General features: G+C 53.5%; 1 protein-coding gene across 1 annotated transcript in view; it reads right to left on the bottom strand.

Moving 5' to 3' along the window:
• PPFIA3 (PTPRF interacting protein alpha 3) overlaps positions 1–26,477 on the bottom strand; it is a 127,653-nt gene that overhangs the window by 2,521 nt on the left and 98,655 nt on the right. The window contains exons 3-25 of the mRNA XM_050772383.1: positions 20,674–20,928; positions 20,322–20,423; positions 19,778–19,942; positions 19,337–19,411; positions 18,728–18,802; positions 18,197–18,418; positions 15,898–16,044; positions 15,674–15,808; positions 15,165–15,248; positions 14,880–15,011; positions 14,344–14,406; positions 14,130–14,209; positions 13,125–13,269; positions 12,132–12,319; positions 10,603–10,825; positions 9,553–9,716; positions 9,296–9,423; positions 7,877–7,970; positions 7,066–7,147; positions 6,154–6,354; positions 2,857–2,919; positions 2,670–2,696; positions 597–772 (exon numbers count right to left, since the gene is read on the bottom strand). Coding sequence (XP_050628340.1) covers positions 597–772; positions 2,670–2,696; positions 2,857–2,919; positions 6,154–6,354; positions 7,066–7,147; positions 7,877–7,970; positions 9,296–9,423; positions 9,553–9,716; positions 10,603–10,825; positions 12,132–12,319; positions 13,125–13,269; positions 14,130–14,209; positions 14,344–14,406; positions 14,880–15,011; positions 15,165–15,248; positions 15,674–15,808; positions 15,898–16,044; positions 18,197–18,418; positions 18,728–18,802; positions 19,337–19,411; positions 19,778–19,942; positions 20,322–20,423; positions 20,674–20,913 — 3,011 coding nt within the window. The 5' untranslated portion in view covers positions 20,914–20,928. The remainder of the gene's footprint in view (positions 1–596; positions 773–2,669; positions 2,697–2,856; positions 2,920–6,153; positions 6,355–7,065; positions 7,148–7,876; positions 7,971–9,295; positions 9,424–9,552; positions 9,717–10,602; positions 10,826–12,131; positions 12,320–13,124; positions 13,270–14,129; positions 14,210–14,343; positions 14,407–14,879; positions 15,012–15,164; positions 15,249–15,673; positions 15,809–15,897; positions 16,045–18,196; positions 18,419–18,727; positions 18,803–19,336; positions 19,412–19,777; positions 19,943–20,321; positions 20,424–20,673; positions 20,929–26,477) is intronic.

Here is a 26,477-nt window from a genome sequence, read left to right as displayed (position 1 = left end):
TTTTTTTTTTTTTTTTTTTTTTTTTTTTTTTTTTTTTTTTTTTTTTTGGGGGGAAGGTGAGGCGGAGTCTTCACTCTGTCGCCCAGGCTGGAGTGCAGTGGCACCATCTCGGCTCACTGCAAGCTCCGCCTCCCAGGTTCGCGCCATTCTCCTGCCTCAGCCTCCCGAGTAGCTGGGACTACAGGCGCCCGCCACCGCGCCCGGCTAATTTTTTGTATTTTAGTAGAGACGGGGTTTCACCGTGTTAGCCAGGATGGTCTCGATCTCCTGACCTCGTGATCCGCCCGCCTCGGCCTCCCAAAGTGCAGGGATTACAGGCGTGAGCCACCGCGCCCGGCCGGCATTTTCAACAATAGGCACTTCCTATTGGCCAGCCTGGAGGGGATACAGGGTTAACTAGCCAAGCCATCTCAGGATCTGAACTTTTCCTGTGGACCATCTCATTGGTGAAAGGGGCACAGAGTGAGGATTTCCTGAGAACTCAGGCTAAAAAGGCCAAGATAAGCCTAGGAATCTCCCATGGCCAATCCCATTGGCCAAAGACTCTGGGGTGGGGCTTCCCTTTGGACTGTACCCATTGGCCAGGCAGCCCCCACCTGTGAAAGCTGTCCACCATCTTGAGTTGGCCCCGGAGCTCCTTCTTGTTAAGGTGATCCAACATTCGGGCATCCACCAGCGACTCCATGAAGTAGCTGCGGTATTGGGGCAGCCCCAGGCTGGGCAGCCAGTCGTTCCCCACCCACTCGTGGTTCATGTCGCCATATGCCAGGATCTGGGGCCATGGGCAGGTGAGGGAGGAATCAGGCCCTCTGGCCCCTTCCCACTGTGCATGAGAGGGGTACAGTCCAACCTCCCAATCCAAGGTTTTTCCCACCCCATAGTAGCACAATGACCAATCTCTGCTCAGGATAATGGACCAATCCAGAGCTGTCTCCTAGTTCTTCATGACTACATATACTCTTGGCTACTCAAACAGTGGTCCTGAGACCTAGAGCATCACCATCACCTGTGGACTTCCTGGAATTGCAGAATCTCAGACCTTATGCCAGGCCTACTGAAGTCGGTATCTGCATTTTCACAAGACCCTCGGGTGATTTGAAATATACATTATATTTATTTTTTAATTTATTTCTTTCTTCTTTTAATTTTATTTTATTTTATTTATCTCTCTCTTTCTGACAGAGTCTGCTATGTCACCCAGACTGGAGTGCAGAGGCATGAGCTCGTGTCACTGCAACCTCCCCGTCCCAGGTTCAAGCAATTCTCTTGCCTCAAACTTCGAGTAGCTGGGATTACAGGTACACGCCACCACACCCGGCTGATTTTTGTATTTTTTAGTATAAACGGGGTTTCACCATGTTGGCCAGGCTAGTCTCGAACTCCTGACCTCAAGAGATCCACCCACCTCAGCCTCCCAAAGTGCTGGGATTACAGGCATGAGCCACTGCGCCCAGCCATATTTGTTTATTTTTTAGAGACAAGGTCTTACTATGTTGCCCAGGTTGACCTTGGCTTCTTGGGCTCAAGCGATCCTCCTGCCTCAGTATTCCAAGTAGCTGGGACTACAGGTGCGTGCCACCCCACTACCCATTAAATTTGGGGAAGCACTGCTTTAACTCTTGTCTCACTGCAGTCCAACGTCACTACACCCCCAAGTCAGGACAATGGATTCTTTCAAGGCAGCTCTCCCACTAAGAAAGGGCCATCACTCTTGCAATGTCCTGAAAATACTTGTCTAATGTTATATCTGGCCCAGGACAATATTCCAGATGAGCCCCAAGTCCCTCACTCCTTTCAGCATCAGCACAAAATCCACACCTCCCCCTGGCTGGAAATATGTGATCTATGACCACAGTCAAACATAATTCCTCCGTGGACAGTCAGCTCATACCTCTTGATTTTTTTGTTTGTTTATTTGTTTGGTTTTTATGAGATGGAGTCTCACTCTGTCACCCATGCTGGAGTGCAGTGGTGCAATCTCGGCTCACTGCAACCTCCACCTCCTGGGTTCAAGCGATTCTCCTGCCTCAGCCTCCCAAGTAGCTGGGATTACAGGCGCTAGCCACTGTGCCCGGCTAATTTTTGTATTTTTAGTAGACACAGGGTTTCACCATGTTGGCCAGGCTGGTCTCAAACTCCTGACCTCAGGTGATCTGCCCACCTCAGCCTCCAAAAGTGCTGGGATTACAGGCGTGAACCACTGCGCCTGGCCGCCTCTTGTTTCTTGAGAACAAAGTGTAGCTCTTCCTCCCCAGTTTCTTATTCAGCCTGGCTACCTCACCGCCACCACAGCCAATGCTTCCTCTTTGGCCCTGGTACACTGAGCAGTCCATTGTAGGCCCGGCCCCCTCCACTATAGGGACACCGGCTGCTCTGCGTCTCTCCTAAGCTACAGAATTGAAGCCCCTTAGAGTCCCCACAATCCACGATGATGAAATGGTCCATGCATAAGGCTGACTATGCAACAGTCTGGGCTTCCACATCGCATCCCCTCTACCCTCCCCACCACCAAGCCATAATGGAACAGTCCAGAGCCAAGCTTGGCACAGCGCCCCCCCATGGGGATGATGGCATGTTCTGGTGAGGACAGGGGCAGGGCTCGGAGGAGGAGCATCCATGCGTCGTGCACAGCCTGTTCATGCGCTCACGCCCCGCCCCGCGTCCCCTACCTGCTCCCAGCTGATCTCCTTGGTCTCCTGACCCGTTAGTAGGAAGAGGGGAGAGAAGGGGTGAGTTAAGGGGCAGGCAGAGGAGGACGCAAGGAGCGGACTTAGGGATGGCCACAGACTCGGTCCCTGCCCCCACCCCCAAAGAGGGTTAGTGCCACCCCCCAGGCGGCCGGCAGGGGGCACTCACGGGCTTGGTCGTGGCTGTAAGGGACTCCATCTCCTCGTGTGTCATCCACACGTTTCCTGTGGACTGAGGGGCAGGGAGTATTAATGGATGGTGGGAGAGGGCTTCCCGTGGGGGAGAGGAAGGAAGGTGTCCTCCTGAAGGCCCTGGGCCATATGTTTATGTCCCTCCTGCTTTCTGGGACAAGCAGTAACAGAGAAAAGGAATGATCCTTGTTATCGGGCACCTGCCATGTACCGGGCAATGTGACTTTGGAGTTGAACAAATTCAGGTTGGAATTGCGACCCTGCCATGCATTTTGCTGTGTGGCCCCGTGCAAATGACGTCACCTCGCTGACCTCACACAGAGGTACAGAATGAAGATTCAAAAGTGGGGGGCAGCCAGGCGCGGTGGCTCACGCCTGTAATCCCAGCACTTTGGGAGGCCGAGGCGGGCGGATCACAAGGTCAGGAGATCGAGACCACGGTGAAACCCCGTCTCTACTAAAAATACAAAAAATTAGCCGGGCGCGGTGGCGGGCGCCTGTAGTCCCAGCTACTCAGGAGGCTGAGGCAGGAGAATGGCGTGAACCCGGGAGGCGGAGCTTGCAGTGAGCCGAGATTGCGCCACTGCACTCCAGCCTGGGCGACAGAGCGAGACTCCGTCTCCAGAAAAAAAAAAAGTGGGGAGCAGACACAGCCATGGGGCAAATGTTTCACATTTATTGATCTTCTGCTCCCAACAACCCCACAAGTTAGGAATCCATACAAGGATAAAAACATTTATGTATCTCCTGGTGATTGTCAGGCACCAGTCACCGTCCTAGGGTGTGGGATATGGCAAGGGACACAACAGACCCTTTTCGTCGAACTGGGGGAGAAATAATCAACATATTTTAAGTATGTTGGGGAAATTTGAATACAGATTGAATAGTCAATGAAATTAACAACTGTAGCCAGTTGCGGTGGCTCACGCCTGTAGTCCCAACACTTTGGGAGGCTGAGGCGGGGCACATCACTTTTGGAGTTTGAGATTAGCCTGGCCAACATGGAGAAACCCCGTCTCTACTAAAAATACAAAAATTAGGATGAGAGATGGGGTTTTGCCATGTTGCCCAGGCCGGTAATCCTGGCACTTTGGGAGGCAGAGGCAGGTGGATCACCTGAGGTCAGGAGTTCAAGTCCAGCCTGGTCAACACTGGTGAAACCCCATCTCTACTAAAAATACAAAAATTTGCTGGGCATAGTGGCCTGTGCCTTTAATCTCAGCTACTCAGGAAGCTGAGGCAGGAGAATCGCTTGAACCAGGGAGGTGGAGGTTGCAGTGAGCTGAGATCTCACCACCGCACTCCAGCCTGGGCAACAGAGTGAGACTCCGTCTCAAACAAAAAAAAAAAAAAAAAAAGGAAAAGAAAAAGAAATTAACAACAATGTGAATGCCCTTAGGTATGATAAAGGATGTGGTGTTTACAAGGAAGAAAAAGACCCACTAGGCCGGGCGCAGTGGCTCACGCCTGTAATCCCAGCACTTTGGGAGGCCAAGGCGGGCAGATCACGAGATCAGGAAATCGAGACCATCCTGGCTAACATGGTGAAACCCCGTCTCTACTAAAAAAAATACCAAAAATTAGCCGGGCGTAGTGACGGGCGCCTGTAGTTCCAGCTACTCTGGAGGTTGAGGCAGGAGAATGGCGTGAACCCAGGAGGTGGAGCTTGCAGTGAGCCGAGATCACGCGACTGCACTCCAACCTGGGCAGTAGAGCGAGACTCCATCTCAAAAAGAGAAAAAGACCCACTAAAGTAATTTTGGAGGCTAAGCTGTTATGATGTCCTCAAATGACATTCAAATACAGGTCTCTGAGCATCCCCAACCTGAAAATCTAAAAATCCAAAATGCTCCAAAATTCTAAACTTTTTTTTTTTTTTTTGGATGCAGTCTCTCTCTGTCACCCAGGCTGCAGTACAGTGGGACAATCACAGCCCACCGCATCCTCCATCTCCTGGGCTCATAGGATCCTCCCACCTCAGCCTCCTGAGTAGCTGGGACTACAGGTATGCGCCACCACACCCGACTAATTTTTGTATTTTTAGTAGAGACGGGGTTTCGCCATGTTGCCCAGGCTGGTTTCGAACTCCCGGGCTCAAGAGATCAGCCGCCCAAGTCCTCCCAAAATGCTGGAATTACAGGTGTGAGCCACGGCACTTGGCCCTAAACTTCTTAAGTGCTGACATGAAGCCACAAGAGGAAAATCCCCCATCTGACCTCATGTGACAGATCACAATCAAAATGCAGTCAATACTTTGTTTCATGCACGAAGTTATTTAAAATATTGTATAAAATTCTTTGTAGGCATGTGTATGAGATGCGTATGAAACATAAATGAATTTCATGTTTAGGCTTGGCTCTCATCCCCAAGATATTTCATTTCTATGCAAATATTTAAAAAAAAAACTTTTTAAAATCAGAAATTCTAAACCCTTCTGGTCCCAGGTATTTCAGGTAAGGGATATTCAACTTGTACTCCCCCATCCCGCCACCCCACACACACAACAGAGCAAGTACAGCAAAAGGTTGAGAATTGCTGAACTGGGTACACATGATATCCTGTATGTTTGAAATTTCTCGTAATAAAAAGTTGAAACGAGGGCCGGGCGCGGGGGCTCACGCCTGTAATCTCAGCACTTTTCGAAGCCAAGGCGGGCGGATCACCTGAGGTCGGGAGTTCAAGACCAGCCTGGCCAACATATCAAAACCCTGTCTCGACTAAAAATACAAAAATTAGCCGGGCATGGTGGCAGGCACCTGTAATCTCAGCTACTCAGGAGGCTGAGACAGGAGAATGGCTTGAACCCGGGAGTGGGGGATTGCAGTGAGCCAAGATCGCGCCATTGCACTCCAGCCTGGACAACAAGAGCAAAACTTTGTCTCAAAAAAAAAAAAAAAAAAGTTGGAATGAAAAGATAAAATAATTAGAAGGCAATAAATGCTATGGGGAAAATTAGAAGGTGCTGATATGCTGGAATGATGGGGGAAACTAGTTTAGCTGACAAGGAAAGCTTCTTGGAGGTGGTGACATTTGAGTGGGACAGCAAATGCTGAGGAGAGGGAGAAAGTCAGGGAAGGAGGTGGCCTGGGCCCCTCCTGGAGTACCACATAGACCACAGGCCAAGTAGGGAGCAGAGGGGAGGCTGAGGGGGTGAGAGCCAATGAGAAGCAGGGTCGTGGGACAGAGGGGTGAGCAATCCCAGGATTGGCTAGACTGAGGGCAAGAGGCGGGGCCCTGAGGAAGCAACGGCTGGAATTGGCCGCCGGACACTCACAGTGCGAGAGGAGGCGGGGGCCGAGGGCGAGGTGAGCGAGACCATCTCCTGGATGGCGAGGCGAAGCTTAAGTCTGTGCAGCGGGTTGCTGATGCCGATCTCGCGCTGGATCTCTGTGTCTGACAGGTTGGCCATGATGGCACCGCTCTTGACATTGGCCCGGCAGGCGGCCACGTACCAGGCAGGCATGCCTACCCACAGCTGCAGCGGAAGGACAGATGGACAGAGGGGACAGAGGAGGAGAAAACCGGAGAGATGGGGGGACAGGGAGGTGGGGACAGGCAAGCGGGGGTGGGGGGTGAAACAGTGACGTGGGAAAGTTCGCAGGGAGAAGAAATAGGACAAGGAAAAGAGACGTGGACGAGATGAGGAAGAGTCCAAGGAGACAAATGGCGGGGCGGCGGGGGAAAAGAGAGAGAAAAGACAAAAAAAAGAAAGAAAGAGAAAGAAAAGAAAAAGAAAGAGAAAGAAAGAAGAAAGAAAAAGAAGGAAAGAAAAGAAAAGAAAGAGGGTGGGGAGAAACAGGAAGTGAGAGACAGGGAGACATCGGCAGGGCGATCGGAGACATGAGAAATATGGGGGATGACAAAAGCATGGTCAGAGATGGTAATCGTGCCGAAAAATAGAGACAGAGAATCCAGAAAGAGAGAGTAGAGAGAACGACAGGAGACCATGACCCAGGTGGGCAAAGCCAGAGCGGCAGGGGCGGAAGGGGAAGAAGAAGGAGAAAGAAGCTGTTTAGATGAAGGGGAAGGCTGGGCCCTCCTGGGTCCTCACCTGCCCGGCCCATGGCCACCCCCACCTCTGGGCTAGAAGCAGGGTGGTAGAACCAGGAGGACCAGGCAGCCCCTACCAGTAGGGCTGTCACAGGGGTTGAGGACCAACAGTCAGGGCATTTCTGGGCCCCAGTACCTCCAGCCAGGACACCACGGTGGGCCCATCCCAGGCAGCAAAAGGCAGGCCCTGGCGGCAGGCCTCCTCCAGGAGTTCATGCCTGCAGGGGTGAAGGGGCCAGGATAGAAGCTGTCAGGGGTGGAGACCCCCTGCTCTGTGGATGGTCCCCATCACCACACACACACACACACACACACACACACACGCACCTTTTATGAATGTATAAAACACGGCAGAAGGTCAAAAAATACATGTGAATCTAAATCCTCTCCCCCCAACCCCTATCAAAAGAGAGAAAAAAGAAAAACAAAAAATATAAATTAAACAAACACAAAAATTAAGAAAGAAAAAATAAAAACTCTGGGAGCTCCTGGGTTTCCAGGAAAGCAAGTTCAGGGTCACGGACACCCCCTCCCAGCATTGAATTCTCATTTCTGTTCACCACCACTGCTGCACACCCACACTCTCTCACACACACACTCACACTCGCGGGCACACACTCATGCACACTCACACACACGCACAATCACACACACATACACACTCATACACACACATACACTCACACACACTCTCACACGCGGGGACACACTCGTGCACACTCACACGCACAATCACACACTCACACTCACACATACTCTAACACACACACCACACACACACTGTCGTCACACCACACTCACACACTCTCATACTCACACTCACACTCTCATACACACACTCATACACTCACACACATACTCTCACTAACACACATACACACACAGTCGTCACTTACACCACACTCACACACACTCTCACACTCACACATTCACACACACACACTCACTTCCTCTTGTTCCTTCGGTCCTTGTCTCCTGGGCCTGTCAGCTTGGCTAGTCCCAGAGGGTCAGTGGCCAGTGTCTCATCTGAGGGTGTTCCAGCTGGGGGCAGGGAGGGGTTGAAATTTGGAAAATCTCAAGGGGGAGGCAGAATCTTTCATGCTGGAGGTGATGAGGAAAATGCAGGAAAGGCAGAGGCCCTGAGGGAGTAGTGAGTGAGGCCACATCGAGGAAGTGATAAAGCCAGACAAGCGCCCATGAATCGGAGTCATCCCCAAAATACGGCTGGATGCACTGGGCTGTCCTTGGTAAGGTGGCAGTGGTGTGCTGGTAAATGCCTAACAACTGGCTCCTTGGGAAGGCAGAAGGGAATCCCTGATTTGTAGCATTTGTCCATTTCCGTGGTGTAAATAATCCCACCATGGCCAATTTCAAGCTACCAGTGTGATATCAGCCAATTCCTGAAATAGCGGATCTCCTGAGCCAGTGAGAGCAGGCTCCAGCACACCACAGGAAGGTGCCCTGCCTTGAGGATGCCCCATCCTCTTCCTCTGTTTAAAAAATAGGTGACCAGGCGCGGTGGCTCACACCTGTAATCCCAGTGCTTTGGGAGGCTGAGGCGGGTGGATCACTAGGTTGGGAGATCAAGACCATCCTGGCTAACATGGTGAAACCCCATCTCTACTGAAAATACAAAAAACTAGCCGGGCGTGGTGGCAGGCGCCTGTAGTCCCAGCTACTCGGGAGGCTGAGGCAGGAGAATGGCATGAACACGGGAGGCAGAACTTGCAGTGAGACGAGATTGCGCCACTATACTCCAGCCTGAGCGATGAAGAGAGACTCCGTCTCAAAAAAAAAAAAAAAAAAGTAAATGAGTCTGTAATCCCAGCACTTTGGGAGGCCGAGGCTGGTGGATCACCGAAGGTCAGGAGTTCAAGACCAGTCTGGCCAACATGGCGAAACCCTATCTCTACTAAAAATACAAAAAAAAAAAAAAGGTAGTCAGGCATGGTGGTGGGTGCCTGTAGTCCCAGCTGCTCAAGAGGCTGAGGCAGAAGAATTGCTTGAACCCAGGAGGTGGAAGTTCCAGTGAACCAAGATCGTGCCATTGCACTCCAGCCTGGGTGACAGAGCGAATCTCCGTCTCAAAACAACAACAACAAAACCCAAAAAAAAAACAACCACCAAAAAAATAGGTAAAGGAAATCAATTCATTTACCCACTCAGTCACCCAAGCAGGCCCCAGAGTGCCCTTTCCTTTTCCCTCCTCCTCCTGCCTACCTTGGCAAGCTGTGTTCCTTCCAAATTCTAAATAAATCACCAAATGAATGAAGACATGAATGAATGTCAAGTGAACATACAAAGAAGGAGAAAGAAAGGAAGGGAGGAAGGAACAAAGGAGGGAAGGGTTAGAGTGAGGTACTCACCCAGAGAAGAGCTGTCCCGGCCTGGGGGTCCCATTCGTCCCTTCTCTTTCTTGCCAAAGAGACGGCCTATGGATGACTTGATGCTCTTCTTCTTGGGGGCTTTGTGTAGGGAGTCTGGGGTGCCCTCACTGGGAAACAAGGAGAGAATGAGAGCATATACTGGCTGGGATGCCTCCTCTCCTCCCAAGTCCTTGTCCACCCCCTTCTCATCTTCCCAAACCAGCCTCTCCCTGTCCCTATCCCTTGTCCCTGCTGACCTTCCCCGTGAGGGTCCCCCATCTTCCAGGGACCCTGCCTGCAGTGCCAAGGCCTGGGTCATTCTTTCAAGACGGGCAGAGCGGGGAGTGGGTGGTGGGGTGTCTCCTGGGATGGCCGGCCCCTCCCCTCGTGGAGCTCCAGCTTCCTCCTTAGGGACATGATTCTGAGGACAGAGGGCACAGATGCTGGACTGAGTTCAAGGAGTCATGTCGGGGGCGCTTTAGTAACTGAGATGTCTACTGAGGGGTGTGTGGGGTGACCCTGGTTTAGAACAGTATCCAAAGGTAGTCTAGCTCAAGTGAGGGTGAGTTGCAGAAACTTTATTTTTTTGAGATGGAGTTTCACTCTGTCACCCAGGCTGCAGTGCAATGGCACGATCTCGGCTCACTGCAACCTCTGCCTCCCAGGTTCAAGAGATTCTCCTGCCTCAGCCTCCCAAGTAGCTGAGATTAAAGGCATGTGCCACCACGCCTGGCTAATTTTTTTTTTTTTTTTTTTTTTTTTTTTTTTGAGACAGAGTCTCGCTCTGTCGCCCAGGCTAGAGTGCAGTGGCGTGATCTCGGCTCACTGCAAACACTGCCTCCTGGGTTCACGCCATTCTCCTGCCTCAGCCTCCCGAGTAGCTGGGACTACAGAGGCCCGCCACCACGCTGAGCTGATTTTTTGTATTTTTAGTAGAGACGGTGTTTCACCGTGTTAGCCAGGATGGTCTCGATCTCCTGACCTCGCGATCCGCCTGCCTCGGCCTCCCAAAGTGCTGGGATTACAGGCGTGAGCCACCACGCCCGGCCCAGAAACTTTTTAAAATCCTATGCAGAAACTTGATGCGTGAGAAATAAAAGTAGACCAGATCTGACTAAAGTGAAAGTTAGGGTTCAAGAACCCAGTGACTCCGCCTCCCCTTTGCTCTTTGAGTTTGAACCTTTAGGGAAAGCTAAGGTTGCTTTGGAAAACCACTGCTATGAGGGGTTACTGTTGTTCACTGCGGAGCCCTGCTTCTGACCTCTCCCCATCCCCCTACTAGGCTGGGGAGACTTCAGAACACTCACAGCCTTGTCGGTGCCCTCACGGGCAGGGCTAGGGGGTGCCAGGCGGGGAGTTGAGTGGCCAGAGCTGGGAGGGGAGGGGCTGGCAAGGGTAGAGGTGGTGAGGGAGGGGGGCAGGGAGCAGCTGCTGCGGTAGCGGCCCAACGAGTCCAAGCCAGAGCTGGACACCCGGCTCTCCAGCTCCTCTGCCCTCTGTTCTGTTGTCTCCTTCTCCTCTTGGATCAGCCTGAGGAGGGAAATAGGGGAAACTGGGTAAGCGGCCGCAGCAGACAGTGGGAGAGGGAATCTGGGAGCCCAAGGGGCCAGAAAGGCTTGGTGGGACAAGGGGAATTCTGGGGAAGGTGCAATGACATCAGAGGGCTTTGGTGGGTTTCTGAAGGACTCCCGGGCTCAAGGAGAGTCAAGGAGTCCTGATAGTCTCAGGAAGTCATTGCAGGATTAGGGCTGTCAAGGTGATCAAGGTCTGCATCAGGGTGGCCCTGATGACAGTGGTTTGGAAAATCATGAAGGGATTACTGTGGACAAAAGGACAAGTTCAAGGTGGACTGTAAGAGCAAGGTCATAACAGGAGCAGTGTGAGATCAGGGATTCAGGTCACTCTAGGATCTGGGAAGGGCATGGAGTCATTCAGTATGGAAGGTGGTGGTCACAGTATATTTGCTGAAGGCTCATGGGGAGTGCGTTACAGCAGAATTGCTGAATATGGTCATTGCTGGTGAATCGGGGTAGACGTTACATCATTGGGGGCTTCTTAATAAGTTGGGGACGTTTTTTATATTAGAAATTCTTAGTATATAGTGTTGAAGTTTTTATTTGTTTGTTTTTTGAGACAGAGTCTCGCTCTGTCGCCCAGGCTGGAGTGCAGTGGCACAATCTCGGCTCACTGCAAGCTCCGCCTCCCGGGTTCACGCCATTCTCCTGCCTCAGCCTCCCCAGTAGCTGGGACTACAGGTGCCTGCCAACATGCCCAGTTAATTTTTTGTATTTTAGTAGAGATGGGGTTTCACCATGTTAGCCAGGAGGGTCTCGATCTCCTGACTTCGTGATCCGCCTGCCTCGGCCTCCCAAAGTGCTGGGATTACAGGCGTGAGCCACCGCGCCCGGCCTGGAGGTGAAGTTTTTGATTAGGGCATTAGGAGGAGATTCTTGGTGTTTGAGGTTGGGAACCTTGTGTTGTCTTGAGATTCTTAGAGTAGTGGGAGACTCTGGGCACTTGTTATGTGAAACCACAAAATTGATAGCGTAATGGAAGATTCTTGAATGCATTGAGGGGAACTGGGGTATTTTGGGGTGCAGTCTGGTGTGTTGGGGAATGGTGAGTACTGGCTGGGGGTATATGTGTAGGTAGCACATAGAAGACTTCTGAGTGTATCTTAGGGGATGCCTGGACAGTGGAGTGAGTGTTGGGCTGGAAGAATTCCTGTGGATGGTGTAAGAGGAGATGGACTCAGGCTTTCAGGCCTCCAGAGCCAAAAGGGCTGTGGAGTCAGCTCAGGTAGGGCAGGGTGGGCCAGGGCGGGGCTAGGGCTCACTTGATCTCCTTGTTGATGGCCTCCAGCTGCTCCTGAAGCATGATGGCCAGCGTCTGCACGTCAGCCTGCCCACTGGGGGACAGCAGCTCAGCCCCAAACATCCCCTCTGCCTCCTCCTCATCTGAGCCGTCCAGCTCCCCAGGGAATGGGGGTGGTATGGAGCCCGCAGGGGCAGACCGCTCCCAATCCTGTCCCTGTGTGGGGACAGAGCGACATCAGATGGGTGGGGGCCGAGGTTGGTGCTGGGTCTTGGCTCATGAGCCTGACCTTTCCTGACCTCACTGATGCTTTTCCCAGCCCACCTTTATTTCTTTTTCTTTTTCTTGTTTCTTGAGACAGTGTCTCTCTGTCGCCCAGGCTGGAGTGCGGTGGCGCAATCTCAGGTTACTGCAACCTCTGCCTCCCAGGTTCGAATGATTCTTCTGCCTGTCTCCTCAGTAGCTGGGATTACAGGTGCCCGCTACCATGCCCGGCTAATTTTTGCATTTTTCCTAGAGACGCCATTTTGGCAAGGCTGCTCTCGAACTCCCGACCTCAAGTGATCTGCCTGCCTCGGCGCCAGCAAGTGTTGGGATTACAGGCATGGACCACCCTGCCCAGCCTCCAACTTCTTCTCTTGACAGGCCCCTGTCCTTGATCCCTCCCCAAACCCTTTCCAAGCCACGCCCACACCCATGACTCCACTCCTGCCCCTGATTCCCATGACTCAGCTGGCTCCTGTTCCTCACCTAACCCCACCTACTCTGGGATTCCATACGCCCCTCCCAGTCCCATCATTACTCTCGGGTTCTCACCAGGTGGCAGGACATCCACAGGAGGAGACATCCAGGCAAGAGGGTTGCAGGGAAGGAGAGAAGAAAGGGTGAGTGGGTGAGTCCAGGAGATCCTGCCTCTCAACTCAGCTTCCTCCCGGAGTCCCACGGATTTAGCTCCACTTCCTACCGCTGCCCACCCAAGCCCTGCTCAGTCCAGGCTCCAGAGGCAGCTGCTGACCTTGGAGGGCTCCTCCTTGACCCCCGACCAGCGGCCCCTCTTGCCTGCCCGACCACTGCCAGCCACATAGGGATCCAGGTGGGCACCAGAAGGTAATGTGGGTGCCTGAGAGTAACGGAGCTCCAGGGCACTGCCAGGAAGAGACCTGTGGGCGTGAGGAAAGCAGTCAGGGACCAAGGAGTCAGGAAAAGGGCACAGAGGCAAGGGGTCACAGAGACAGACCTAGGGCCAGGGCCCTGAAGTCAGGGTCAAGGGGCCAGGCCTGGTGACTCAGGCCTGTAATCCCAGCACTTTGGGAGGCCGAGGTAGGCAGATCACTTAAGGTCAGGAGTTCGAGACCAGGCCAACATGGTGAAGCCCCGTCTCTACTAAAAATTAAAAAATTAGCTGGACATGGTGGTGGGTTCCTGTAGTCCCTGCCACTCTAGAGGCTGAGGCAGGAAAATCACTTGAACCGGGGAGGCAGAGGTTGCAGTGAGCTGAGATCGTGCCAGTGCACTCTAGCCCGGGCAACAGAGCGAGACTCTGTCTCAAAAGAAAGAAAAAGTAAATAAATAAAGTCAGGGTAAAAAAACAGAGGGGGCTAAGCGCGGTGGCTCACATCTGTAATTCCAGCACTTTGGGAGGCCAAGGCGGGAGGATCACTTCAGGTCTGGGGTTCCAGACCAGCCTGGCCAACATGGCAAAACCCCGTCTCCACTAAAACTACAAAAATTAGCCGGCTGGGGTGGTGCTCGCCTGTAGTCCCAGCTACTCGGGTGGTTGAGGGACGAGAATCGCTTGAACTCAGGAGGTGGAGGTTGCAGTGAGCCGGAATCGTGCCACTGCATTCCAGCCTGGGCAACAGAGTAAGACTCTGTCTCAAAAAAAAAAAAAAAAAAAAAAAAAAAAAAAAACCCAGAGGGATCAGTAGAAATCTCGGGAGGATAGGAAGTGGGGATTAGAAGGGAGGAGCTTGGCCAACGAGGCTCCATGGTGGAGGCAGGGCAGGAGGGCTACTGTCACCTGGAGTAGGAGGATGGTGGCCTCCCCCGCAGCTGGTCGATCTCCATCTGCATTCGCTCCATTTCGGCCAAGAGCTGCTCCTGGGGGCCGGTGTTGGAGGTGTCGGGTTAGAATCTGCTCCGCCCAGGAGGCACAGCCCCTGCCAGACTTGCGGACCCTAGCCTCGGCAAACACTGCCCCAACTTCCTCCTCCTGTCCCCTCAGGGCCCCCTACCTTGTTTAGCAGCAGCTCATCCTGAAGCTTCTTCATGTTGGCTATCTCCTCGCTCAGGGAGTTCTGTGGAGACAGAGGTGAAGTGAGGGAGTGGGACCTGAGAGGGGCACGCCCCTGGGGCTGCAGGCAGCTCCCAATGCACACAGACAGGCCTGAGGGGACCCAGGAGGACTGAGATGGACAAATGGTGAGTTTCGGGGGAGCAGGGACAACGATGTTTCTGGGGAGAGAAGCCCCGGGATGCAACACCCTGTGCAATCTCAGAGGGTTCAGGGTTTGGGGGTCCATGGGGTTGGAGGCTTTGGGAAAAGTCAAGGACTTGAGGCATGGGTGCCCCAGAATTCGGCTCTTGGAACGTCTAGAATAGGTGAAAAAGCGGGTCTGGGCAATACAGCAGAGAAGGCTGCCCAACTCAGGATGCCGGGATTTAGGGAGGCCTCCGATAACAGATCTGAGAGAAGGGCCTGGGGCCTCAGGATTCCAGCAAGAGGTAGTCCCAGATTTCCCCGTCCCGCAGTCCTGGATGGGGGGCGCACCTTCTCCTCCAGCGCCCCCATGCGCTCCTTGAGGTGAAGCTGTAAGCGCTCGTTGGACTCGCTCAGCAGCTTGTCCACCGTCTCGGACAGCCGCTTATTGTGGTCATCGTTCATCTTCTCCCGCTGCCGGGCCTGTGCAAAGCAGAGCGGGGCGGGCGTGCTCAAGCCCACCCTGCCCAGACCACCGCCCTTGCTCTAAGCCCCGCCCCCGGGTCCCCAGCCTCCTCATTAAGCTCCGCCCCTGCCTCGAAGCCCCACCCTCTGCGCTGTCTTCCGCCCCCTCACCCGTTGCAGCTCTTGATTCTTCTCTTCCAGTTGGGCCTCCAGCTGCCGAAGCCGCTCCTCGAAATTCCCATGACGTTCCTCAGCCTAGAGGATGGAACTCAGGGCGTGTGACTTACCCTTCCAGGATCAGTCAGGCTCCGAGCCCCACCTCCTCCAAGGTGGAGGGCCAGGTCCCGCCCCCACAGCGCCAGGCTCCTCCCCTGCAGCTATGAGTCAGGCCCCGCCCCTGCGCCTAGTCCACTTTTTCAGGACCTATTCCTTCCCTCTCAGGTTCCAGGCCACCCGGCCTTTCAGTCCAGGCTAGAGAACCCCGCTCCCATCCGTCCCGCGTGCAAACCTCCAGGCCCTCCTCATTCCAAGTCCTGACCCTTTCCCAGCCCCTAGGCCCCACACTTTCCCCCAAATCCAGGGTTCTGACCTCGCTCCTACCCCTCCAGATTCGCGACCCTGCCTCTTCTAGGCCCCACTCCTTCCCCCACACAAGGTCGCGACCCAAGTCCTCCCCGCACCTTGTTGAGTGCCGCCACGCGCTGCGCTAGCTGCGCCTCTATCTCGGGCAAAGTCTCCGCCTTCTGCAGCGTCTGCTGCAGCTTCTGCTTGGCGTCGTCCAACCACTCGGCCAGCTGACGGCTCTTCTCTTCACTCTGGGGGAGGGAGAGGCAGGCGGAGGGGACGGGCTGCGTCACCTGGGCCCCGGCGCCGCCCCATCGCCCCTCCCGGGCTGCGCCCCCACCTGCCGATACAGTGACTCCTTGCTAGCTAACTCGTTCTCCAGTTTGTCGTTGGCGTCGTGCAGAGACGTGGCCTCGCGCTGGGCGCTCAGGTAGCGCTTCTCCAGCGTCGTAATCCGCTCCTCCATATCTTCCCGCTGCGCCAGTGCCTGCGGAGGTGGCAAAGGGCCCCGTGGACTGCAAGCCCCTGGGGGAGCCGATGGGGCATCCCCTTGTTTCCTGGTAAACAAAGTGCCCTGACACAGGAGTCAGAATGGTGGTATCACACCTGCTAAGAGCTCCCAGGACTAGCCCATCTTAAGTCCCTGCCACCTGCGAGTTAAAATGGTGGTGCTACACCTCCCATGAGCTTCTAGGCCGCTGCAGGCTCAGATCCTCTAGGTGCAGAGGATCTGAGGCCTGTGGGATGTGAAGTCTCCACTCCAGCCCTTTCCTCAAAACCCAGGGCTTGGATTTTTCACTAATTTCTGGCATAGAGCAGACTTAGAATCAAAGAGCAAGTGTCCTGTGGTCTCATGGGAAATAAGGATCCCTTCTACCTAGAAGACAACACCTCCCAAGAACTACCACGGTACCAGAGGCTTAGAACCCCAAAAGAGGTGCTCCAAGGTCTCATGGGAGATGGACCCTCTGGTAGCCCACGTGGTGGGGCTACATTTCCCAGTAGCCCCCGTGGCTATTCAGGCTTTAAAAAAAATCCCAGATGAAGACTCTCTCTCTCTTTCCTTTTTTTTTTTTTGAGAGAGAGTCTTGCTCTGTCACCCAGGCTGGAGTGCAGTGGTGTGATCTCGGCTCACTGCAACCTCCACCTCCTGGGTTCAAGCGATTCTCCTGCCTCCGCCTCTCGAGTAGCTGGGATTACAGGCACCTGCTACCACGCCTGGCTAATTTTTGTATTTTCAGTAGAGATGGGAATTTCACCATGTTGGCCAGGCTAGTCTTGAACTCCTGACCTCAGGTAATCTGCCTGCCTCGGCCTCCCAAAGTGCTGAGATTACAGGCATGAGCAACCGCGCCCGGTCTCTTTTTCTTTTTCTATTTTTTTCTTTTTCTTTTTTTGGCGGAGTTTCACTCTAGCACCCTGGCTGGAGTACAGTGGTACGGATCTCGGCTTACTGCAACCTCCACCTCCCAAGCTCAAGTGATTCTTATGCCTCAGCCTTTCTGGTAGCTGGGACTAAAGGCACCCGCCACCACTCCCGGCTATTTATTTTTTAAAGTAGAGACGGGGTGTCACTATATTGCCCAGGCTAATCCTAGTGCTCACTCTTCTTTCTCATCCACTGCCTTCAAGAATCCAGGTCCACATTTCCCAGCAGCGCCCTGGGGTCACCGGGATTAGGATAAAGCGGCCTAAGCCAGGAAGGGGTGAAATACCCACAAAAGATGCCATTTAGAGGCTCGGCGCAGTGGCTCACGCTCATAATCCCAGCACTTTGGGAAGCCAAGGCGAGCGGATCACTTGAGGTCAGGGGTTCGAGACTAGCCTGGCCAATATGGTGAAACCCCATTTCTACTAAAGATTAAAAAAAAAAAAAAAAAAAAAAAAAAAAAAAAGCCAGGTATGGCAGCGCACATCTGTAGTCCCAGCTACTCGGGAGACTGACGCAAGAGAATCGCTTGAACCAGGAGGCAGAGGTTGCAGTGAGCCGAGATTGCACCACTGCACTCCAGCCTGGGTGACAGAGCGAGATTCCATCTCAAAAAAAAAAAAAAAAAAAAAAGGCTGGGTGTGGTGGCTCACACCTGTAATCCCAACACTTTGGGAGGCCGAGGCGGGTGGATCACCTGAGGTCAGGAGTTCAAGACCAGCCTGGCCAACATAGTGAAACCCCATCTCTACTAAAAATAAAAAATAAAAAATAAATTAGCCAGGCGTGGTGGTGGGCACCTGTAGTTCTAGCTACTTGGGAGCCTGAGGCAGGAGAATCACTTGAACCCGGGAAGCAGAGGTGGCAGTGAGCCGAGATCATGCCACTGCACTCCAGCCTGGACGACACAGCCAGACTCTGTCTCACAAAAGGAAAAAAAAAAAATCCATTTAGAGGCACCAGAGAAGGACCCAAAGTTAGGTAACAAAGTAATTACGAGCAGTTATGGAGTGTGTACTCTGCGCCATAGGCTCACCCTCTGATGAGAATCATACATCTCCTTTCACAGGTAAGGAAACTGAATCTCAGAGAGGAGGAGTCACCCAGCCTGTGGACTGAATCGAGGTTCTGCCATTCACGAGCAATGCGCGAGGGAGAGCGCTACGGAAAGGTGAGGGACGGAGGGCAGCCCACCTCCCTGGGGCCTCACCTCCTTGAGGTCGCGCTGCAGCTTGGAGTTGGCTTCCTCCGCCTTGCCCAGCTCGCGGTGCGCAGTGCCCAACTCCTCCTCCAGCTGGCTCATCTGACGGCACAGCACCGCCAGGCGCTCCCGCAGCTGGCACACTTCGGCGCGTTGCCGCTCCAGGGCCTCCTCCAGCTCTGCTGTGCGCCGGTTGGAATCCCCGCTAGGACCCAGGCCATTGGCAAGAGTCTGGAGTGAGGGAAGCAAGGGACAAGATCTCAGAGTGTCTCCGAAGACACAGAGGAAATCCAAGGAGAAAGTCAATCAGCTGAAAGGAGATCAAAGATCAATATGGACCATGCTGGTCAGAGTCCACAGGGGTCAGTGAAGGAGGTCACAGAAGTTAGCTAGGTGACCTGAATCAGAGGTCAAAGCTCTGTGACAGTCTTAGAGGTGCATCCATCTTAGGGCCCATGAGGATTATGCCAAACATGACAGACACCATAACAAAGTCAGAGAGTTGAATGGAGGTCACAGGGAGGGACTTCCCTGTCTCACCTGCCCATCCCCATCCTTGCCCGGCTCTTCCAGCCCTGACCGCCGCCTAGACAGCTGCTCTCGAAGGTTCAGAGTCTGGAAGTGTGAAAGGGGAATCAGAGCACAGGGGCTCCCTGAACCCCCAGCTCTACTTCTCACTGGCACTGGCCCTCTAAGCGGATAGGCGGCCCCATCTGAGATGCCTCCGGTCGTGCTGCGGCCATGCCTACCCCACGGTTTACCCTTAGGCCCCGTCCCTCTTTATATCCCTCCTTAGCTGCCACCACGGAGGGCGTCTACCCTTACTCTTCCCCTTAGCCTCCTGGGCAAAGTTTCCGCTTTAGCCCCGCCTTTCCCCATCCAATCACTTCCTCCTTAGTCCCAGCCTGAGCCCCAGTCCCTGGTTCTACCCTTAATCTCACTCTCACTGGGAGGTTCCCTCCGTAGCACTGCTGTGTGCCCACTTAGGAACCCCACTGGTTTCTCTCCATAGTCCATCCCCATTGGTTGTCCGCCGTAGTCCTGCCCCAATAGATTCTTTCTGGAACCCACCCAACCGGCTCCGCCCCATGTGCAGCCCCTTAGCCCCTCCGCTTGGATTCAACCTCCCCTTCTTGGCCACACCCACACCTCCTGATTGCTCAGTTCCAGCTCCTCCTCGAGCACTGCCACGCGCTCCAGCGCCATCCGCAGCCGCTCCCGGACCTGGGGATGGGGCAGGGCAATAGTCAGCTGGAGACCAGACCCAATTGAGGACAATTGCCCCTGGCCCAGAACACCCCTGGGACGGATCCGATAGGGCAGCCTTGGGGCTCCTGTCTCCATAACGGGTATGCAGCCGCAACCAGCTATCCAGTCTGCCCCATCCACTGGTAGCCCCCATCCTGGTTTATTTTTCTGCTATCAACCAGTCAGGTCCCAGTCTATGTAGCCTGTCCCAATCAATCACAGTCAACATTCTTCCAACTCAGAACATCCCCAACCAATCACGGCCAGAATCTCTCCCACTCAGAACAGCCCCAGTCAACTATGGGTTTCCATTCTCCACCCCTGCTCTTCTAATTCTCATACCTTCTCATCCAGGGCCTTGTGGTGCTCGAAGAGAGACTTTAGAGCCTTGAGTACTTCTACCTCCGAGGAGACCCCACCCGGGGACTGTGCCTGGCGCTTCACCACGGTCATGCGCAGTGACCTCTCGTGCCTGGACACCAGGCACTCCAGGTGTTCCAGGAGCAGCTACAGGCACACGGCATGGGGTCAAGGAAAAGAGGCAAGGGAAAAGGGGCAAAGTTGAGAAAAAGGGTGACAGGTAGGGCGGACACATGGAGGAAAAGATGGAGCCAAATAAAGGAGCACGGAGAGAGACAGGTCAGGAAAAGAGAGAAGGTCGGAGTCAAGGAAGGGGTGGTACAGAAGAGAGGAGAAAAATTATAGAGACAGGGAGGAAGGAGTGGGACCAGAGTGGGAGACCAGCCAGGAAGTGGGAGCAGGGAAGAGAAGGCAGAAAGGCGAGATGGAAAAAAATAGGTCAGGCTGCAACACTGCGAGGCCCCGCCCCCCACTTCAACACAACGAGGCCCCGCCCCACTTAGGCCCCGCCCTCAACACTCCTCACCCGCGTGTTGTTCCGTTCCGCCTTCAGCTCTGCAATCTCTTCCTCCCTCTCCAGCAGCTGCTCCCGACATAAGTTCAGCTCCTTTGTCAGAGCTGCAAACTCCTGTCCAGACATTGGCAGGATCTGGACATTCAGCTCAATCCTTTCCCTAGCTCCTTCATTCCCTGGGACTGGAAGTTTGAAGGTCCCGCCCTCCCTGCTAAGTCCCGCTCTCCCTTGCCACTCAGGCCCCGCCCATTAATAGCAAGCCTCGCCCAGACTCCTCCCTTCCAGGCGCCAAGCCCGGCCCCTTCCGGACAGCCTTCTTCCCCGAGGCCCCGCCCCTCAGGCCCCGCCCCTGCCCCGCCCAGACCTGGGGCAGCGCGATGCTGAGCTGACGCTGCAGCGAGTCCTTCTCGTGGCCAAGCTCGCGCAACCGCAGCTGCGCTGTAGCCAGCCCGTCCTGTGCCTCGCGCAGCGTCTCCAGCAGGCGCTCGCGCTCCGTGAGCATCGTGACCATGAGGCGCTCCAGCTCCCCGCCCGCCTCGTCCGGGCCCAGCGCCGAGCCCCGCCGGCCATCCTCGCTGATGGTGGGCATCACCTCGCACATCATGGCGGCGGTGCGGGCCTGCGGGGCAGGGAGGGGCAAGGAATAGACCGGCCTTGTCAAGGCACAACAGAGAAACTGAGGCACGGCCACTCGGATACCATGTAGGAGAAACAGTTGGGGCAAACCAAGCACTGCACAGAAGAAACTGAGGCCCAGGCAATCTGATCATGACACAGGGAAACAGGCACTGTCACCCTGTCACCCCACCAGAGAAACCAAAGATTGGCCGGGAGGTGCTGCCAGAGGAAACTGAGGCCTATTCTTCTTCTTTTTTCTTTTCCTTTTTTTTTTTTTTGTTGTTGTTGTTGAACTGGAGTGCGGTGATGCGATCTCGGCTCACTGCAACCTCCACCTCCCGGGTCCCGGTTCAAGCAATTCTCCCTCAGCCTCCCGAGTAGCCGAGTAGCTGGGATTACAGGAACGCGCCACCACACCCAGCTAATTTTTGTATTTTTAGTAGAGACAGGGTTTCACCAGGTTGGCCAGGCTGGTCTTGAACTCCTGACCTCGTGATCTGCCCGCCTTGGCCTCCCAAAGTGCTGGGATAACAGGCGTAAGCCACCGTGCCTGACCTTTTTTTTTTTTTTTTTTTTTTTTTTTTTTTTTTTTTTGGTAGAGACAAGGTCTCACTATGTTGCCCAGGACTCAAGGGATCCTCCTGCCTCGGCATCCCAAAGTATGCCATCATGCCTGTGCCATTGCTCTTAGGAAAACAGTCCTGGCTACCTGGGTGAGGATTTGGGAAAACTGAGGTCAGACTCCATCAGACATTGGCAGTAAACCTAAGCCTAGCCCACTCAAAGGTACCAAAGCTGGGTGACCCTGGCATCGTGTGAGTGAATGTGGAGAACATCAGTTTCTATCTAGTCTGGCTCTACTAAGTATCCCCCTCAACCCACTGCACGGGTAGGAAAACTGAGGCCCAGACCAGAACCATGCCTTCAGAATGCCAAAGGGCCAGGGACCCAGGATTAGGTCACTAGGATGTGGTTACCTGTATAATGTCACAGAGTTGGTCTCACCTACTAGCCAGCCCAACTCCGCCTACTTCAATTTCCTTCAGGCCCCTCCTCCCCCAGGCCCCTGGGTGCATAGCTCCTCCGCCAGGACCCAGGAGTTCCGGGATGCTTCCCCCAACTCCAGCCCCAGCCCTCTTGGGGCTATACCCAAGGGCGGGGGACAAGGAAGGGGCGGGGTTTCTGGGGCAGGAAGGCGGGACTTGGGTGCCTGGAACTTGGGACAGGGCGGAGATGAAGCCAGGCCCACTGAACCGCTCCCTCCACACACATCAGGTCCGACGGGTCCAGCTGGCCCGGCCGAAAGCAGGAGGGACTTTCACTCAGTTCCTTCTTTTCCTTCTCCCCCTGCGGGCAGCGCATAACCGGTTCTGACCGTGGATAATTCCCAGCCCCGCCCAGTATGCGGACTATGTCCAAAGCCTGGGACTGGGGCCTTGGACTCCTGTGAGGAGAGGAGGGCCTGAGGGCCGTGGGCCCTGGGAGAGGAGGCAGCTGGGTTCCTGTCTCCTTGGATGTTTGAAGTGGTGCATCTGAGAATCTAGGCAGGCGAATCCCACACTCAGAGGAAAGATTCAGGAAAACGATTCTAAGAGGGCAAGCCAGCCGTAGGCCAAAAACCAACATGTTCTTTTTTTTTTTTTTTTGAGACGGAGTCTCACTCTATCGCCCAGGCTGGAGTGCACTGGTGCGATCTCGGCTCACTGCAACCTCCGCCTCCCGGGTTCAAGCGATTCTCCTGCCTCAGCTTCCCGAGTAACTGGGACTACAGGCTCGTGCTGCCACGCTCGGCTAATTATTATTATTATTATTATTATTTTTAGTAGAGACGGGGTTTCACCGTGTTAGCCAGGATGGGCTAAATCTCCTGACCTCGTGATCCTGCCTGCCTCGGCCTCCCAAAGTGCTGGGATTAAAGGCATGAGCCACCTCGCGCAGCCCCAATATGGTATCTAAAACCAGCAACCCACTCAGACGATGCAACACAGATGTTTTAGGGAGGCTGTTCCAGAGCCTTAAATTCACCGAGAAGGAAATAAAAAACACAGCAAGGCTGGACATAGAACCTAGAAAGTTACTACACACAGTACAGGGTGGGGAATAGAAGTATGCTTCCACGCTTTCATTGGCTTGGAGTAAGAACTGCTCATAGGACTAAGCAGAGTAATCTGGAACTATGTTCTGAAACCTACAATCTAGAACCAGCCAAGAGCAACCCAATAACTTAGTGTCCAGGTCACCCCGGAACCCCACATACATAATGACATCCATGAATATACCTTATGCAATACATAGCAAACATAGTCAGCAGATAAAATCTAGAACTCAGAACCTGCTAGGGATGAAGGTATAACACAGAATACAGCAGGGGCCCGGGCGCAGTGGCTCACGGCTGTAATCCCAGCACTTTGGGAGGCCGAGGTGGGAGGATCACTTGAGCCCAGGGGTTTGAGACCAGCCTGGGAAACATGGTGAAACCCCATTTGTACAAAAAAAAAAAAAAAAAAAAAAATACAAAAATTAACCAGTCTCATAACCCGGTCTTGAAATAAATAAATAAATGGATTTTAAAAATTTTTTTTTTTTTTTTTTTTTTTTTTGAGATGGAGTCTCGCTCTGTCACCCAGGCTGCAGTGCAGTGGCCTGATCTCAGCTCACTGCAAGCTCCGCCTCCCGGGTTCACGCCATTCTCCTGCCTCAGCCTCCCGAGTAGCTGGGACTACAGGCGCCCGCCACCTCGCCCGGCTAGTTTTTTGTATTTTTTAGTAGAGACGGGGTTTCACCGTGTTAGCCAGGATGGTCTCGATCTCCTGACGTCGTGATCCACCCGTCTCGGCCTCCCAAAGTGCTGGGATTACAGGCTTGAGCCACCGCGCCCGGCGGATTTTTAAAATTTAATTACATTTTTAAAAAATAATATAGCAGCAGGAGTCACATCCTTGGTTTTGTCATGTGTCTAAGAGTTTGCTTGGAGCTTAGAAGTGTCTATGGGGTGGGGAGGGGGAGGGATCAAAAGGATGCATGTTGAGAATTGAGCATTTCCTGGAATAAAGACTGAGCTGGCAAAGGAGGGGGGTTGTTCTGGAAATAAGGACATTTCCAGGCTGAAGGCTCCAGAATAAGAGAGAGCCTAGAACAAGCTTAGAATGCCAAAGTGGCAGATGGAGGATAAAACCCACGATCCACCAGGGGACAAGTTCTAAACTAAGGCTGCACTGGGGAAAAAATGACAGAAAATGAATGGGCCTAGAACCTAGAACCGGGGGAAGGAAAACATTATGTAGAACATTTCATTGGGAATCTTTTACATTTAAGAATATGAGGCCGGGTGCGGTGGTTCACTCCTGTAATCCCAGCATTTTGGGAGGCTGAGCCGGGTGGATCATTTGAGGTCAGGATTTCGAGACCAGCCTGGCCAACATGGTGAAACCCCGTCTCTACTAAAAACACAAATATTAGCCAGGCGTGCACCACCACGTGGTGGTACACACCTGTAATCCCAGCTACTCGGGGGGCTGAGGCAGGAGAACTTGCTTGAACCTGGGAGGCGGAGGTTGCAGTGAGCCGAGATTGCGCCACTGCACTCCAGCCTGGGCGACAAAGTGAGACTCAGTCTCAAAAGAAAAAAAAGTGAATTTAGGGTCAGGCACAGTGGCTCATGCTTGTAATTCCAGCACTTTGGAAGGCCAAGGTGGGAGGATCGCTTCACTCGAGATGAGCCTCAGTAACATGAGACCCAATGTCTAAACAACAATAACAGGCCAGGCACGGTGTTTCACGCCTGTAATCCTAGCACTTTGGGAGGCAGGAGAGGGATCACTTGAGGTCAGGAGTTTGAGACCAGCCTGGCCAACATAGTGAAACCCTATCTCTACTAAAAATACAAAAATAACTAGCCAGGGCCGGGCGCGGTGGCTCAAGCCTGCAATCCCAGCACTTTGGGAGGCCGAGACGGGCGGATCACGAGGTCAGGAGATCGAGACCATCCTGGCTAACACGGTGAAACCCCGTCTCTACTGAAAATACGAAAAACTAGCCGGGCGAGGTGGCGGGTGCCTGTAGTCCCAGCTACTCGGGAGGCTGAGGCAGGAGAATGGCGTAAACCCGGGAGGCGGAGCTTGCAGTGAGCTGCGATCCGGTCACTGCACTGCAGCCTGGGCAACAGAGCGAGACTCCGTCTCAAAAAAAAACAACAACAACAACAACAAAATAAATAAATAACTAGCCAGGCGTAGTGGCATGTGCCTGTAGTCCCAGCTACTTGGGAGGCTGAGGCAGGAGAATTGCTTGAACCATGAGGCAGAGGTTGCAGTGAGCTGAGATCACACCACTGCACTCCAGCCTGGGTCACAGAGCAAGACACCATCTCAAAAATAAAATAAAAACTAAACAACAGGCCGGGCACAGTGGCTTACGCGTGTAATCCTAGCACTTTGGGAGGCTGAGGCCGGTGGATCACGAGATAAGGAGATCGAGACCATCCTGGCTAACACGGTGAAACTCCATCTCTACTAAAAATATGAAAAATTAGCCGGGCAAGGTGGCGGGCGCCTGTAGCCCCAGCTACTCGGGAGGCTGAGGCAGGAGAATGGCGTGAACCCGGGAGGCAGAGCTTGCAGTGAGCTGAGATGGAGCCACTGCACTCCAGCCTGAGCCACAGAGCGAGACTCCGTCTCAAAAAAAAAAAAAAAAAGCTAAACAACAACAAAAAAGAATGTGCAATTAGATAGAACTTAGAACCTAAAACAGGGAAACAGGGGAGGGCATTCTAGAATCAATAGCACGAATTAGGAAGCCTAGAGCACATACTTGGAACACACACATTTTAGAAGTTAGATTGTCCCTGGGAAGAGAATGGAATCTAGAACGATGTGGCTGAAACTGGGAACACACTTGAAATGAACATTTAGCAAAGAAGGAAGGACTGATTGCTAAAACTTTGGAGCAGGTCTGAGGATACGGTGGGATCAGAATCTGGCTCAGGGGTCTTATCTAAACATTTGAAAAAACAAAGGCTGGGCACAGTGGCTCACGCCTATAATCCCAGCACTTCGGGAGGCCGAGGCGGGCGATCACCTGAGGTTGGGAGTTTGAGACCAGTCTGACCAACATGGAGAAACCCCGTCTCTACTAAAAATACAAAAAATTAGCCGGGCTTGGTGGCGGGCCCCTGTAATCCCAGCTACTCAGGAGGCTGAAGCAGGAGAATCACTTGAAACGGGGGGGGGGGGCGGGGGTTGTGGTGAGTCAAGATTGTGCCATTGCACTCCAGCCTGGGCGACAAGAACAAAACTCCGTCTCAAAAAAAAAAAAAAAAGAAAAAGAAAAGACATGCCTAGAATTTGGCATCTGGCCTAGAACTCAGACCATGCCTGGAATGAAAATGGAACACAGCACAGACATCAACCGGGAGTGTTCTTGTGTTTAGAAGGAATCTAGAACATGGAGCAAAGCAAGAGCACATGTGCAACAAGAAATGTGACCGGGCTGGGCGCGGTGGCCATGCCTGTAATCCCAGCACTTTGGGGAGCCGAGGGAGAAGGATCGCTT

This window comes from Macaca thibetana, chromosome 19, assembly GCF_024542745.1.
Source record: "Macaca thibetana thibetana isolate TM-01 chromosome 19, ASM2454274v1, whole genome shotgun sequence".
Classification (NCBI taxonomy): domain Eukaryota; kingdom Metazoa; phylum Chordata; class Mammalia; order Primates; family Cercopithecidae; genus Macaca; species Macaca thibetana.
Note: the sequence above shows the minus strand (reverse complement) of the source record. Positions and strands in the feature narration are given on the sequence as shown.